Source organism: Amphiura filiformis, chromosome 12 (assembly GCF_039555335.1).
Source record: "Amphiura filiformis chromosome 12, Afil_fr2py, whole genome shotgun sequence".
In the NCBI taxonomy this organism is placed as follows: Eukaryota; Metazoa; Echinodermata; class Ophiuroidea; order Amphilepidida; family Amphiuridae; genus Amphiura; species Amphiura filiformis.
The window spans coordinates 6,800,764-6,817,558 of NC_092639.1; the positions used below are offsets into that span (position 1 = coordinate 6,800,764).

The 16,795-nt window shown below is 36.9% G+C and overlaps 1 protein-coding gene across 1 annotated transcript in view; it reads left to right on the top strand.

Moving 5' to 3' along the window:
- The first annotated feature begins 3,552 nt into the window (after positions 1-3,552).
- The window catches only part of LOC140165727 (spondin-1-like), a 176,045-nt gene continuing 162,802 nt past the window's right edge, over positions 3,553-16,795 (top strand). The window contains exon 1 of the mRNA XM_072189035.1: positions 3,553-3,972. Within this exon, the coding sequence (XP_072045136.1) occupies positions 3,768-3,972 (205 nt within the window). The 5' untranslated portion in view covers positions 3,553-3,767. The remainder of the gene's footprint in view (positions 3,973-16,795) is intronic.

The window sequence follows — 16,795 nt, forward strand, 5'->3', positions numbered from 1 at the left end:
TTTCATCTTCTCCAATGTCTTTACTTTTGAGGATTCGTCACTAGCTGTAGTGACGTAGCTATGGTCTGTGGCGCCCAGAGGAAAGAATACACAATACCAGTGCATGGTGTGGGCGCGCAAAAATGTGCATACAAACTTGGTATAATCAAGTTGAGTTTTGGTCTTTCAAATCTTAATTTATATGCAAAGCGCGCGAAATTTTGTGTTGAAGGGGGCACCCAAATGAAAAGTATAATTCTATGCATGGTGGGTTAAGGTTTCCACTTCTTTCCTATAACAAAGTAGCCTTGATCAAGTCTTCCGCCTTACTTTTCCTCGATCATGCTCTTCTTTAGGACCAATGGTCAAAGTATCATGTCACAGATCATAATACTGGTACTGGACTCCCTCAGATTTTTAGTCAGGTCAGAATTTTTGTGTTGGCGCTGGCAACATGAGCTAGGGAGGAAGTATACCTTGTGGGCATGGTGTGCATTTTGCTAAAACACTACCCCTGCAGTGCACAGTATGCCTGGGGTAAAGTATGATAAGAAAGTCCACTATCTAGCAATTCAAATGTCAAATAGATTTTCACAAAGTGATGATGGTAAATAATTATTTCGAAAACATAGACTTCAAAACTTTGTAAAGAAATAGACATTTTTGGAAGACGTGGTAAAGCTTCGATGAATTTTACATTCACTAACTATGGACGCCAAAGGACTTGAAACAAGTCTAATAACAAAGTATTATCGTGTCGAAAGGGTATCCAGGTCTGATGGGTGCCCCCTTACCCCGGGTGCCCGGGGGCGCGGCCCCCCAGAGCCCATAGGAGTTACGCCACTGACATAATGACAATGGTTAATGCCATAAGGTGACACAAAAAGAAAACTCTGTTCTACAGGCTCAACCGACCCAGATTTTGAACAAATTGGGGAAAAAAACATTTCCTGTACAAATGAATGCCGACCCAAATTCAGAAATTTCAGGATCAAAATTTTTGTTTGTATTACTTTTCTGAAATTGCAAATTATTTACAGATTTTGGTGATTTTTGGGGTCATTAAAAAAAAAAGGCCGACCGACCGACCTTACTTGAACAGGGTTTCTTTTTTTCGTCACCTAATGTACGATCTTATAATAATTATGAAATTGCTTAATTTTTTTTCAAACCTGATTTTTTGGCATATTTGCAATGTTTACACAAGTCCCAAACTTATGGAGTCAGTCAAATTTGTTGTGTTTGTAAGGCAACAGAGCAAAGTCCGACATAAAATCAGAATTCATGAATTATGACTAGCCTAAATATCCTAGAACTGCAAAATAACCAGTAGGGTTTCACTTCACCCCGGCACTTCACCTTGTTTTTTCAGCTCAAAATGAACAAAAACCCTTCCCTACAATTATTATTTCAGCATTTTGAGTATAAAATAAGAAATTAAAAATTTGAAGGAAATTGTACATTGAAGCTCGGGTTTAAAACTATATACCGCCATCATGTCTTTCAAATTTAATATGGTAGACATGGTAGAGGGAGGATTTCATGCGGGCGTTTCTGCAGCCCTGCTGCAGCCCTAATTTATGGCAAGTGCTGTCGAGATAATTGTGTGAAGTCAACTTTTGGGGACAAGAAAGTTTTTGGCTCAATTTTAGTGCACTAGATTTTGCGATAAAAAAATAAAAAGCCCCCATCTCCTCCCTTTTTCCACTTTTGAGTTGTCATTGCAATCTGAGACGAATATACCTAAGGTATATTCGTCTCGGATTGCAATTGGTCAGTGGCGGCGCCAGGAATTTTTTTTTTCGGGGAGGGGGGAAAAATGAATTTCAGGGGGGGGGGCAAAATCATCCAATTTTGTGCAAAAGTGCCGCAAAAAGTGGAATTTTTCGTAATTTTGGGTTTTTACTGGGGGAAACAGGGGGAAAGAGTTCCGACTCTAACTGGGGCATGTGCCCCTCCCCCGTGGCGCTGCCACTGCAATTACTGGTGCACTGTATACTATATTATAGGAGGCAAATCTTAATATTCAGCTGTAAATATCAGCGCTTTGAATCCTCTGGAAAAAGAAAAATGCGCTTTATAAATCCAAAATTTATTTTTTATTCAGCGCCGCATGTGACGTATCATCCCGTAAATATGGCGGACTACTCAAATGCATTCAACAAAAGCATGATTGCAATCTACCGTGACAGTTCGTCTCACACACATAACCCTGCAATACGATCAAATAGGTTGATGACAACATTTGATTGAATGGACTGCACTCCGCCATAACTACGGTGAAGGACACCGGCTCATATATTCAAGTATAGAGGCCTTGCATGGAAAAATCTGTAACAGGAACTTTATACGGTACTTCATTTTAACATGTTAAATTCCCCAGCGCTAACGATTTTCAGGGCACGCACGTGTTTTCCGTGGGAAATGATGTATAATAGGCCTAACACTTATTGAAAAGTAGGGCCTACTGTCTTTTCGAAAATAAATTTGTAATATTTGCAAAAAGTGAGCTATGACAAATGAATATTAACATTAACCCATGGCATGAGCATGGTGATCAGTAGTTTTGTTTTTGTTAAAGGCTGCATCAGTGATAATAACTTGTGCGTGGAATTGATTTAGTATTATCACAAAGGAAAAACTTATAATCGATTTCATCGACTATTAAAAAGTACTACGAACCCTTTGACTTTTTTGTCAGATGTTCAATAATTATGTTATAATTATGTTCCCCGAGGAAGGTTAAATTAAAGGAAACGAGTTCCTTTTGGAGGACAAAAGGTGAAAATTCAAGCTCTGGTCAATTGTATCGTGATGCGTGCTGAGAGGAGATGGGATTTAAAAAAAAACTAAATTAAAAGTATTAAAATACGTGCATGGGCCCATAGGGGTGCACCCGTACCCTCACTTTTGCAATAGGCATTATCACTTTTATCACTATTACATTATCACTCCACAGACACTTTGACATTTATTTTATAGTCTATACAATTTTTGAGAATATTAACTTGTCTGGTTTAAAGGATCACAAAAAGTTGTGTCATATAGGCCTTTTGCTTTTTGCTTCATTTTCTCTTCATCATGTTCATATAGGCAAGCTTTGGTTTTAGCTTGGCTTGAGCCTGGTCCCATCAGCACCCAAATGTGTGTCCGCCCGGACCGACTGGTTAAACAAACAAACAAACAAATGTCCTCCGATGTCCCTCACGGACCAACCTGGGTAAACAAACAAACAAAAAGGGGGTCAATTCTGAATTTTTGCTCAAGAACATGAATAATTTCTAAGAACACATCTTTGGATATCAAAAAGGAGAACCTGCAAGTTTGTATTGAATTTGTAGAATAATTATGTCAATTCAACTTTTTTGTCAATGTGTTTTTATTGAAATAGGGCAAACAACAGAAACATGATTGTATAAATTTAGAACAAGCACACATAAATCATATCAGTATCATTTCAACTTTATTGGTTCCTTCTAGAGGAGTGCTTTTAGACTCGAGAGTATGTGTTTCAATAAAAACAATGCAACTCATGAGCTGTTTGCTTTTATACTAGAAACGCCGCCCACCACTTGTCGCCGCATCACAGTGGTCACACACACAAAACATTGCAGCAAGAGGTTTGCCAATCGCACGGCGAACTTTTCTGAACAGCAGAAACTTATATAGCAGACCAAAAACCTGCTCGCTGTACTAAAAAATTCTTGTGGATTGTTAACAAGCTAGGGCTAAACAAGGAGAATCTCTATAAACTTGGTGAAAACGTTAAAAAAACAAGGAGGGTCACGATGACCCGTCTACTGTTGTTTTTCGTCTTTTTCCTGAGCGTGCATCATCACGGCCAATGTTATGATTTCGGTTCTGTGGATAACCCGTGTGGTCGTGAACCTGCCACGATTGATCTGCCTAAAAGAGAAGGATCTAATGGTTATACAATAGCACTGGAAGGACACGTGAATCCTACTACTTATGTACCAGGGAAGACATACCACGGTAAGAAGTCAATCGTATTATTTTCTCTAATTAATTTCAATTAAAAATTGCTGTAAAAAATTTCCATTTTTCTAGTGGACATGATAATGCAGATCGGCTGCAGATGCAGAGTAGACTGGGGAAACTTCAATGTATCCCGGGAGTGTATCATGTCTAGAAATATAAAACCAAAAGAAAAGCTGCTTCATAGATGTCCATTCCTGGGGGGGGCCTGGGTGATGTGTGGTCCCCCACCACAAAATTGCCTATTTTTTTGTTATTTTCAGCCACTTTTTGACACTTCAGGCTGAATGCTCACCCTTCAAGACAGACTGATGTGCTAATGCTCACCAATAAAACCTCCTTTTAGAACCAAAAAAGGTCTTTACCCAAGAACCAAGAAAGCCTCTATGTAGTACCAAAAAGGGTTAACACTACTTTCCTTCCTTAAACCTTGTGATGAGTCCCTGAATTAATTAATCAGTAAGTCCCTAAGCCTATTTAAATCTTCAAGGTTCTTTTAAAGAACTTTTTAAGGTTCTTTATAATAGAACCTTATCATTGCTTAGGATGCTGTATACAGGACAAAAAAGGTTCTAAGTTGCACCTTTTTTCTAAAAGTGTACCCAAACCTGCACTATTGTCTTAATCCCAATAAACAACACTTAAATAACAGATGAGTATTCAGGAAATCATAATTAAGTGTTCCTGTTTAACATTGGCAATATATCAATATTTTTACTTTGCTGTTGAATGCAGTGAATGTATGGTGTCATTTGATATTTGTGATATAATTGTGATATAATAATACATCATAGCTCATTCAGCGATGATCTGTACGACATATTTTGTTTAATAAATCCCCTCCATCAAGCAATCAACAATATTATCATATCATGTCTATTGCATAAAACATGTAAATAACCTCTGCCTAGAAAGTGGTACCGGTAGCACATCTATGATAGATGCTAACAAATAGATGCAAAAATCAGAATTTTGATGATGTTTACGATCCTCCGAATGAGCAAATCATTAAAGGCTTAATGTACGATTTCCTTCAAATTTTAAATTTGTCATTATATACTCAAAATGCTGAAATAATACTAGTAATAATGATTTGAGCTGAAATAACGAGGTAACGTGAAAGAAACACTGCTTGTTATTTTGGCCGTTTAACACGCAGTTCTATGGTGGACATAAAGTCATAATTTCTTGAATTATGACTTTATGTCAACTTTGCTCTGTTTACCTACAAACACAACAAATTTGGCTGATTCCATTTAGGTGCAAGTTGTGACATGTGTAAACATTACAAATATGCCAAAAAATCAGGTTTGAAAAAAATTAACCAAATTCATATTATAAGATCGTACATTATGACTTTAACTGGGCCTTAAATTGGTATCAAAGGGAGCAGTGTGGCACAATGGTTAAGGAGTGCCTCTGGTGCAAGAGACCTGGGTTCAATTCCCAGCAGGACCAATAAAATCTGCTGATATGGTAATGGCGGGGCAGATGACCCATGATAAAAGACCTTATTACAGTCAGGGTAATATTAAGCCTAATTGTTGGGTACACTTGTCTCTCCTGTTAAAATGCCTGACCAGCTATCTAATACAGCAACCCCATCAGTGGTGTAACCAGTGGGGCATGCCTCACCCCCCACACACACAAAAAAAAACTGGGAAGAAGAGCAAAATATAGGCAAAAAAATTTGGCTCACACATAAATATTACAACTTTTGATCAGAAATTGGGAAATTTTTATAACTCCCCCTGAAGGTCAGGTCTGGTTACGCCACTGAACCCCCTTCACCAGGTCAGTACTTTCTAAGGTCTATGGTACTTCAGTAGGTCAGCGTTATCTCCTAGATGTCAGCTGTAAATGCCTAGATATATGTGACATTTTTATATACCGTATATATAAAATCTCTGATAATTGCATATTGTTAGAGATATACAATTTTATCATACATAATGATCAGTGCTAAAAAACAAAATAGTAGTATTTATCATATGGCCATATTCTGCAGAGTTCAGTTTATTCTATGTGAATCATAAAATCGTTCCTGGTATTGAATTAAGCAGGTGTTGTGGATTGCCATAGCACTCATCCTATGGATAGCTACCTATACCTAACCCACAAATTACTATCCAAGAAATTTGCATATTACAAATGTATTTCCAGCAGTTACATTTTATTAGTCTTGTGTCATTATATATGTTATAAATGCAGGAATAATATTCCAGGTGTGTTATACTGCATTGTTGCTGTTGATTGTATTTTTGATTTGTCTGTGACCATATCCACAGCCTTATCCCCACTTTTATTCATCAAAACTGAGATTTTGGTATCAGAAGAAAGCTCATATTTTTCTCACTACCCCAGTGAAATGTAATGCCCAAGGTATGTTTCATTAAAAAGGATGTGAACAAAAAACGTAGTGTTTTGTAGTTACCACACCGGAAGTGTATGTATTGTTATACACGTTTCTGCTTCTCATATTAAAACCGCTGCAGCAAAAAAATGCAACTCAAATTTTGGAAATATTGTTTTAATGGTGGGCCTCAATCTAAGATACAAAACAGAACATGAAAAATTGGATCATGCCTCTTTAACAGACTTTTTGGTTTAAGATAGAAGGTTTTTAGTTTGGAGTTCTTGCCTTTCATTTTTGAAAGGCGAGATCCGGGGGGGTTGCCAGGGGAATACCCCCTCCCCATGTTGATGCCCGTATGTGGGTTTCTGACCAAATTAGCTCAAATTAACCTCATATTTGGCCATTTTAGCCCAAATAGTGCATTTTTTTGCGCGCATTTGTGCCATAAACTTATTTTGTCGCCAAAAGGTGCTGAATTCATTATACTTCAATAATTTTTTTCCAACCCCATCCCCCACAATGTCAAAAAGAAATCTACGCCACTGGCTTATAAAAACAAACCTGACAATTTGTTTTAATGGATACATATCATTGGACTAAAATTGAGAACGGAGAGGTCTTTAGGTGAAAATATACATTAAAAAAAACTTAACATTGTAAGATAAAGTCAACATAGCAAAAGATTTATTTGCCATTGTTAGTAGTGTTTAATCCTATCAGACATCTGCTGTGGTACAAATCATTATTTTGATCTGAGATATGCAACAGGAATTTCCCCTTCGGCATGTTGAACTCATGTAAACAATATCACGAAAGGTTATACTAGTAGGCAGAAAGATCTGGAAGTTCACAGAGTTATCTGCTATCATAAATAGGCCTTTACATTGTATAATAATTTTTGTGAATCTAGGATTTTCACAGGGAGGGGCGTGGAATAATTAGCTGTGTGAAGCAACAAGTGGCTGTGCAGTAGCCATTGCACTTGTGACGCCTAGCTTACTTCCAGAAGCATAGCCAGCCTTTTCTATAGTATGAGTTTGATGAGGGGGCAAAACCAAATTTTCGTCCCTATTTGTATTTGTCCCATTTTCAGTCATTTTAATGACAGTTTACTCTTTATGATCCCTACTTTTTGAGTGGGGGGGGGGTGGGGGTTTTCCCTTTGGCTTTCCTGTATTTATCCATGGGGTTATCCAGGGGCTAGCCCCCCTCCACCCCCTCCCACGTGCATGGGCATTACGAAGTGAAGACTTGTGAGACACATGTGTGTATCTGTCCCGGCATTCAAAGCGAGAACAAGAGTGAGTTAAAATTGCCAAAAACATGGCTTGTGCCCCCCCCAATCAGGCCCGGTGCCCCCAATCATGGTCATTGCCTCCCCCCCAATATGATGATCCACGCTACACCACTGACAGAAAGAGTGTCATCCAGTGCACCTATTTACAAAGCGAGGACTGGGATTTTGTCCTTTTTATGTCAGAATGTTCTCACTTCGAATGTGGGAAACTTGCCCCCTGTCAATAATTATGAACCTGTTGGTGCAGTGTGCATGTAAATACAAAGGAGAAATTAGTGGTTTGACATCAGCTCATGTTGTTGTTGTTGTTGTTGTTGTTGTTGTTGTTGTTGTTGTTGTTGTTGTTGTTGTTGTGTTTTTTTGGGGGGGCAAGAAGATCCCTGGGGTAGGAGTGGGGAGGGAGTCTGGGAGATGTGAGGATCCCTAATGAGTAGTAGCAGTACACAGGGATATTAATTTTGCTGGTATTCCATGAGATTTCATCCATGAAATTGCCATGATCGTAATCACGTTACCATGATTGCAGCTAGTATTACAGCCATATGGTGGTTATAAAATGAATATTTCCGTATCCCCTTGCTTCATAAACCATGCTCATAATGCTATTATAATATAGCATGTATAGCAACAGAGCTTATGATATTTTGAAATATACGTATCATATATTTGATATTTGGGCCAATCACTGTTACCATTCATGACTTGCAATTGCAGTTATTCAGGCATGAGAATTTTCAGGTTTAAACCTGAATTCAGGCTTCTTTGATGTTCAAATTTCCACACTTCACTTTCTTTGAATTTCAGCTGGTTTTTGGCCCAATTTCACACACTTTTTCAGGCTTTTTTTTCAAACATTTCAGGTTTTTTCATGGATGATCATACTCATGCCTGGTTATTGATTTCATGTCATTCCATTGTACTTTTTACTCTACAATGATGTAAACCAGGATTTTGGAAATGCATGTTTTTCCATTTAATATGTCAAATATTACACTGTTCTGAACAGTGGTGTAGCGTCATAGGGGCACAGGCGGGAGGGGGGTACATGCCCCCAATCGATCACAAAATTTAGAAAATCCTATAGGAAAATTGCCAAAAAATGGCTTGTGCCCCCCAATCATGGTCGGTGTTCCCCAATCATGTTTTGTGCCCCCCCCCCCCAATATGATGACCCACGCTATGTCACTGGTTCTGAAGGATATAAATATGGGTTTAAACCACTTAAAGGAGGATTTCGTGATCCTAGCATCCTCTTTTTATGACATTTTTTAGTAGATATCCACGAAAAAAGCTTATTTCCAAAATTTCAGTTGATTCCGATTTTGCGTTTGCGAGTTATGCATGATTATGTGTATTACACTGCTCCATAGACAATGTGTTGTAATTTCGTTCTGGTGCACCAGAACGAAATTCAAATTTGGCGATATTTTTGCTAAACTAATAAATCTGCAAGAAATATTTGGTACATAAACATTATGTAGCCAGAGGTATCCAGTGGTGTAAAAATCTCAACTTTTTTGGGAAAAGTGGGGGATGAGGCTGTGGATCACGAAATGCCCCTTTAACTTCAAAATAAATTGGAGCAGAAAAAATATCAGAACAGATATATAAATTACATCTCATTAATGAAATAGGCTAAAGTTTGTTTGCTAAATATAAGGTGGAAATTATTTGGCTTTTGTTACTGCACGCGTCAATAAAGTCCCAACTCACGCTCGCGTAAATACACATAAGTGTACGCCATTCACGCATTATGCAACACACAACTAGCGTAAGCATTGCGCCCAACTGCGTGCATGCATTCTATATCAATACACAGTGTTATGAGTCTTATTTTTTCCGCCTTATATAAACCGAACAAACTTTAGGTGCCTCCCTTTCAACAGGCGGGGCGGGCAATGCACAGGGCATCTCTAACCAATCCCCCCCCCACAAGAGGAATATTGCTCAGTTCCAAAGGACGCATTTTCATATTTTTCACAATACCCTCCAAATAACTGATGCGCAATGAATCTAACATTTGCACTTTGAGTCTGACACATGCGTTACTTCTTATAAAGACTGGAAATTGTTGAATGACATGCCTGAGTACTACAAAATACTACTTGATATATGCGCTGTTCATGTGTGCATCCCACATGGTGTGATGACGCAATCGCCCAAAGTGATATATAGGCACGGTTTCGCTGGCTAGCGAAGCCCGAGACCCTTGGCAAAGTGTCGGCGAGCCAGTGGTTGGCATGCGAGGGTCTCGGTTCTAATCCCACCCGAGCAAACAACTTCTTTCTTTGTTTTCTCTTTTATTCCTTCCTTCTTTCCCTTCCTGTCGCAAAAAGCCCCTGGCGGGTTAGGGTTAATATTTTTTTTTGTTTTGTTTTTTAGATGTTTCAGTAAATGTGTGTGTGTATTTCATTAATGCCATGCCTGGTGGTCAGTAAAGGCCCTGGTTGTCTTGGTTGTTTGTGAGTTTCTTTATTCCTTTGAAATTGTATGCTTAAACTGTTTGAAAAGATGATTAGGCATAAATAGGTGAATATGAAGGTGATTGTTTATACAACAGGAAGCGAAAGGGGACAAGTTTCCTTTAAAACAGGTTATTGATGCTATTAATCCAGATGTGTGCCCTTGTCTAACATTGAACTTCTTCCTATCTAATTACATTATTTCACATAGGTCAGGACATGTGTCTAGTAACATTGGCTTCATGATGTGACTTCAGAGAACTTTTGACTCAATATAATTGACAGAATTTGCCTTAAATGTAACAACATTGACATTCACAGGCAATACTGACCATGCTGACTAGGAACACAAAAGTCAGAACTGCCAGAACTATGTCATCTTTATTATTTAAAATCTTGTGTTTCTACAAAAGTACTTATTAATCACAGACTCACAGTGATAATAATTTGGAGAATGTCTGCCTGAGAAACATAACTTTTATCATCTGATTACACTCTAAATCTGATTACACTCTAAAAAGTTTCTAAAGTTGTCCTATCAGGATAACCCATAGAGGTTCTCTAAAGAACCAAAAATGGTTCCGAAAATGGCCCCCAAATGTAATACAGAACCGTTTTTGGTTGTTCAGAGAACCTTTAAGGGTTCTCCAAAATTAAAGAACCTTTATGAGAGGTTATCGGGAGGGTTATCGTAAGAGGACAAAAAGGTTTTAATTAGAACCTTTATTTCTTAGCGTGTAGAGACAGTACATGTAGTTTAAGGTGTCACTCCCAGTTTCAAATGATGTTGAGCAAACCATTTAAATATAGCTGCAAAAAGGTTCATTTTGAGGAGCAAGAAAAATAGTCCAAGAAAAGGCTTGAATTTGTCTCTTTAAAATTGATATACATCTGAAATTGACTGCAGTAAATTTATCTGGGCGTATTCTGAGAAAGCAAGTTTGTAATGGATTGGTGTAGGTAAGGTTAGTGGTGAGATGGCAGAAATAGGCAGATGGGTTGCATGTTGGTCATTAGCTGGCTGTCTAATGGTCTCATAGTGACGGGCAAGGCAGTCAACATTACAATACACTATAATAAACATTAAAGGGAATATGCTGCCAGAGATTATTCCCTGCTCTCAACTACCCTTCCCCCACAGTTGTCATGTGCCGTTTATTATTTTGATTTCCTCGTCAACAACTCTGGATAACCCAAGAAAGCTGAAAAGAATGGCGATTTCCATAGGCATTGGCATCCAGATAAGAGAATTACAGAGACAGATTGGGACAGGCAAGGGTTAGCACCATACACCCTACTTTTTTCCAATCTGACTGCAAAATACATACATTTTTTTGCAATTTTCAAAATATTTACCATCTCTGGGTTACCATTAACCAATGTAGTAATCTACCCTGAAACGAGTAGGCCTAAGTCAGAAACTAAATGAGAGATGACATTTCAGAACTTTGTAGTTTCTTTCCCCCAAGAGTATCAGCAAAGGCAGTAGAATTTGGAAATCATGTTCAACATTTTATATGGCATGTAAAACAGCACTACGACTCAGCAAACACAAAACATTTTACAAAACAGTTTAAATATTGGGTTATGTAAATGGTATATTGTTTTAATATAAACATTCATAAACATTTTTGAAAACTTGCTGCAAAACATTCTAACATAAGTGTTGAAAAATGTTTTAAATGTTTGCCAAAAATATTCGACTTTTAATAACATTTTGATAATATTAAACTTAAAAATATTGTTGTAGTGTTTTTTCATAAAAGATTTTCAAAAAAAAATGAAATGAAACACGTTTTGGATGAAAACCAAAACATGTTTAAAACATGTTGATAATGTTTTTTTTAAACATTTTGAGTTTGCTGGTAATATGCCAAAAATAAGGAATTGACTATGGAGTAGTTTCTCCCTTCTCAACTGAGGGCAGCTTTCCCTTTTAAAGGGAATTTTAATTTACGACCTGCTCCACATAACATGTCCCTCTTGTAGTGGCCAGTATGTGTGATTAGCATAATATGTTGATTTCCAGATATAGACAAACAAAGGAAAATATTTCTTTTGTTGTCTACTGTTTTGGAAATGTTTCAATATTGTTCATAATATCTTTGGAACTAAATGTTTGATTTCAATCGGGTTTTATGCAAAATGTACCTTTGCAAATCATGTAGAAAATTGAAATTAAATATACCAAACTTCAGACTGATTTTGCTCGATCACACCACATTTCACTTCTTGGAATAATATCAAAATAACATAACCCTAATAACATAAACCCTAATCATTCAGTTCTATTAGATCAGCCATCATTATTCACTAACCCTTTTGTTGCCCACATGCAAATCTGTTTACAATACTGTCAGATATGACAAATTCTAAAAAGTGCTAAATTTTAGACTCTCATTTGAATTTTGCATCATGTGAAATGATTCATTCATATGAATAGTATTGGTTCAGTCATTCTCAAGAAAAATTTTGAACACATCTAACAAAAAAGCTGATGGCTTTTGTCACAGTTTCATGCTATAGCAGCAGTATGCTAAGGCATTAATACCCGGCAGGCATTGTGTAAATTTCATGACACCACATCCGATGATGACATTATTATGGATGTAATAATGTAATGTTCTATTTGTCTATTAATTGCTTTGATTTCCTCCTGAGTGAATACCCTATAATTAGTAAATAAATTGCCTTAGTCACTGTCCCTTCCAAGTACTACGTAATATTTTTTGCAGTCATTTATTTTTGTTTATTTTGCACAACGGACCGTGCTTGACAACATTTTTCTTGTGTCTTAGCACACCTGAGGTATAACAAGTGTAATTGTATTGTGTATCTCAAATGTTCTAAAATTAGGAAGTCAGTTGATTCTTGGCCTCTACTAATTATGAGCTATACTCCATTGAAATTGGACTTACTTTTGCTGTATTTTTTGCATACATGTAGCAACCGCAAATGCAACACAATAAGTGGGAATGAGTCTAATGCCACTAACTATTGATTTTGAGTTATTGGTCAAAAAGATACTCATAATTAGTAATTACCCTAAGACAGAGAAATTGAAAAAGATTTTTGTTGTTGTCGTGTCCAATACAAAACCAACAGTGAATAAATCACTACCTAATCACGCCTCCGAAACCCATGAAAGGCGTAAATCCCATTGGTTCCCGGTCGAGCCAAACAATACAAATTTATCTGCATGACAATGATTGACATCTGACCCGGTAAACAATAACATGGATTGGCCCATTTCTTAGCAAGGGTAAATTGAGTTTAACTTGTTGCACTGTGTTAAACTTTATTCTGCAGTTTTCAGCATGAAAAGTACCTGGGGCTTAAATTTGCCCCAAAAAGCTGATTTTGGATGCCTTTTTAGAAAATCCAGAGGGCTGAAGCAACGTAGCCACCCACTGAACCCACCCCTAAATATGTAAAGAGATACAACATAACCAGTGGCGTGCGCAAAGGGGGGCAGGGGGGCATGGCCCCCACTTTTGTTAGTCATCCGGGGGGAAAAACATTAAAAACATCAACATTTGCTCCTAATCAGACTCCATTCGGGGGAACTGAACAACCTGGCCCCCCACTTTCAATGTGCTGCGCACGCCACTGAACATATAACCCAAGCTTTTACAAATCAGTAGACCACAACATACTGGCTTACACAAACAAATAATCACAACGAAACGATAGGCTATCTCATTTAATGTGGTTCAGCGATGCATATGATGACACAACATTGATTTATAATTAAATCCCTTTTCCAAATTAACTTCCAGTGGGAATTAGGATATTAGAAGACTCGGATTGGCAATACTATACTACTCGTTAATGTTGACGATAATTATTTCATCAAATATGCACGCAGCTTAGAGGCTGCTAAGGTGTTAAATATAATGCCCAGCTGTAATGAATTAGAGGTGTTTGCGCTGATGATAAATAATTTACTATGGAGAAGAAGAAATTTGCTTTTTTGCAACACATTTTCAGAGCACTGTATTCTGTAATTTTTGGAGGAAAATTACTTAAAATAAGTTATCATCATCAAAGAATGTGTGATATGATACCAGCTAATGCTGTCAAGTTGTCTTAAAGATAAAGATGTACATTCTGGCAGTCATATACAATGTATGAAGCTTTAGTATTGTAGAGACAGCTGCGTCATACGCTGTGATAACTGTGCGCTATTTTGAAATGGGAAATGCCCATTTAGATCTGTTGTAATTGATGGCAACGGAAGAAAGGGGAAAAAAAGAAATATTTCCTTAAAATACTAGTTTCAAGAGGCTTGAATGGGGGAAATCTTTGCAAATTAAATATCTATTTCCCTTTTCCCCTAATTTACTGCTTTCATTGTCGTCGTTTGCGGAGTGGAATGTTTTGCATTTCTTTAAATTTATTGCGGTGTAGAAAGTGGGCAAAATTACCCACCCTTGGTGAGACTGTTGAGGATACTATTACTTATAACCTCTATAATATGGTTTGCTGTGGTTTGGCTGTGATAGTTGCTGGGTTTAAGGTGGTATTGGATGCATTTTCTAGAAATTAGAAAATGCTTTGAGCATGTTTTAAACAGATTAATTGAGTAGAGTAAAGTACACTGATCAATATGCCTTTTGGAGCAAATCGGACATACGGTTTCCATAATACATCAATTTATATTTTCTTTGTATCCTATTGTTTTTGTCAATAATCAATGTAGTTAATGAGCTAAAATGACTGCAAAGGCTCATGAATATGTAATTTTAGCCCATATTCTGCTATAAATCAATGCATAAATGTTCAGGGTACTTTTATTTTACATAATTTTGCCCTGAAACTTGGTCAAAGTGTTTCTAATATGTCCTAATGTATTATATAGTGAAGCCGCCCTCTAATTTGCATATTTGCATAATTAATGAGCTAATTTACATAAATGCTAATTAATTATGCAAATATGCAAATAAGGGGGCGGCTTCACTATATAATACATTAGAACATATTAGAAACACTTTGACCAAGTTTCAGGGCAAAAGTATGCAAAATAAAAGTACCCTGAACATTCATGCATGGATTTTTAGCAAAATATTGGCAACAATTATATGTTAATGAGCTTCTCCAGTCATTTTAGCTCATTAACTTTATTGATTATTGATAAAAACAATAAGAAACAAAGAAAATATAAATTGATATATTTTGAAAACCGTATGTCCGATTGACTCCAAACAAAAGGCATATTGATCAGTGTACTTTGCTCTACTCAATTAATCTGTTTAAAACATGCTTAGAGCACTTTTATAATGCCTCCATAACCACCTTAACAAGTATAAGCTTAACTGTACTACCATCTGCACAACACATGAATATTGGATGTTTAAATCAACTTGTAATTTAGAGGTAAGGATTGAAGCATCATTAAGTTCCATTTGAATTTAAATATTAAAGCAATTCTTGGTGTTGATAATGTTCTGTATTTGAGTATTTATGAATTTATAGGTTGCCTTGTTTGCTCAATTGGTTTTGACTTTTTGCCCATTATATGCATAATGACCAGACCTAAAAGGTCATGGAGGGGGGCATGCCCGGAGCGGGTGGAGGTACTCTGTACCCTTGTACCTTATACTACAAGTAAGTTCTGCCCTCAAGACCAGCTCTTTTCAAGCTTTTTTCCCATTCCACAGACTCTCATTGAGTTCTGTTCCATTTCAGAGATCCCTCCCCCATTTGAAGTTCCCATAGACTCTATAGGCCAAATTTTCCTCCCAAAAGATTTTTTTTTGTTATTAACCCCTTCCAACCATTGATGGTGTTTTGGTTCAGCTAACTCCAGTCAGTCCGGAAGTAGCAAAGCGGAAAACCAAAAGTGAAGACGATTGTGTAGATAAGTTTTCTGCTTTGTGAGTTCCGGCTTGATTTGGAGTTAGCCAAGCCAAAACACCTTCAATGGTTAGAAAGGGCCAATTATAAGAAAACTCTATATCCCAGCATTAGATTCAAAGTAAAACTCATTGTTGGAAATTTTCCACACAATTGGCACTGATCAAAACCCCATTTTAGTTCCGGAGACTCCAGGTTTGAGTAAACATGGTAAAGGGATGGGATTATAACAAAGGAGCCTGGTGTAACCATGTGAGAACTCAAAAATCATAATGAACAATTGATTTAATTTGTTGGATCATATTTGTACTTCTTGTGTATCAATAGAAAATAATTGCGGTTTCCTATAGACTACAATTTTTTTGACATATTTCTCACACTCAGTGATACCGTGTGCACAAAGAGATCAAGATATGTTCTGAAATCAGGTGCAATTTGAATATTTCCAATGACTTTATGTTTCAAATGTGTATCTTTCTAAAAAGTTAAAATCTTGATGAATTTGCACATGTCAGGTGTGTTGATCAATTCTGTGAGAGCTGAGAGAGTTTAGTTCTATGCAGCAAAATTCATAAATCATAATTGACATATAAGTGCATTATTTCTAAGGATTTCACTCCAATATAAGTGAGTCCCTTACAAGTTTTCATAGCGAAGTGATTCCCTTAACTTATATGGTGTTTCCTTTCTCCCTTAAGTTTTAAAAGTGACCTCATGCCACCTCTCAAATTCCACTCATATAATACATTTCTTCGCTAATTTTTCTTATCATTGAGGAAAACTCTTTAAAAACTAGTGAACAAATTTTATGTATATATACAATGTATTTTGAGTCAAATAATTTAGTAA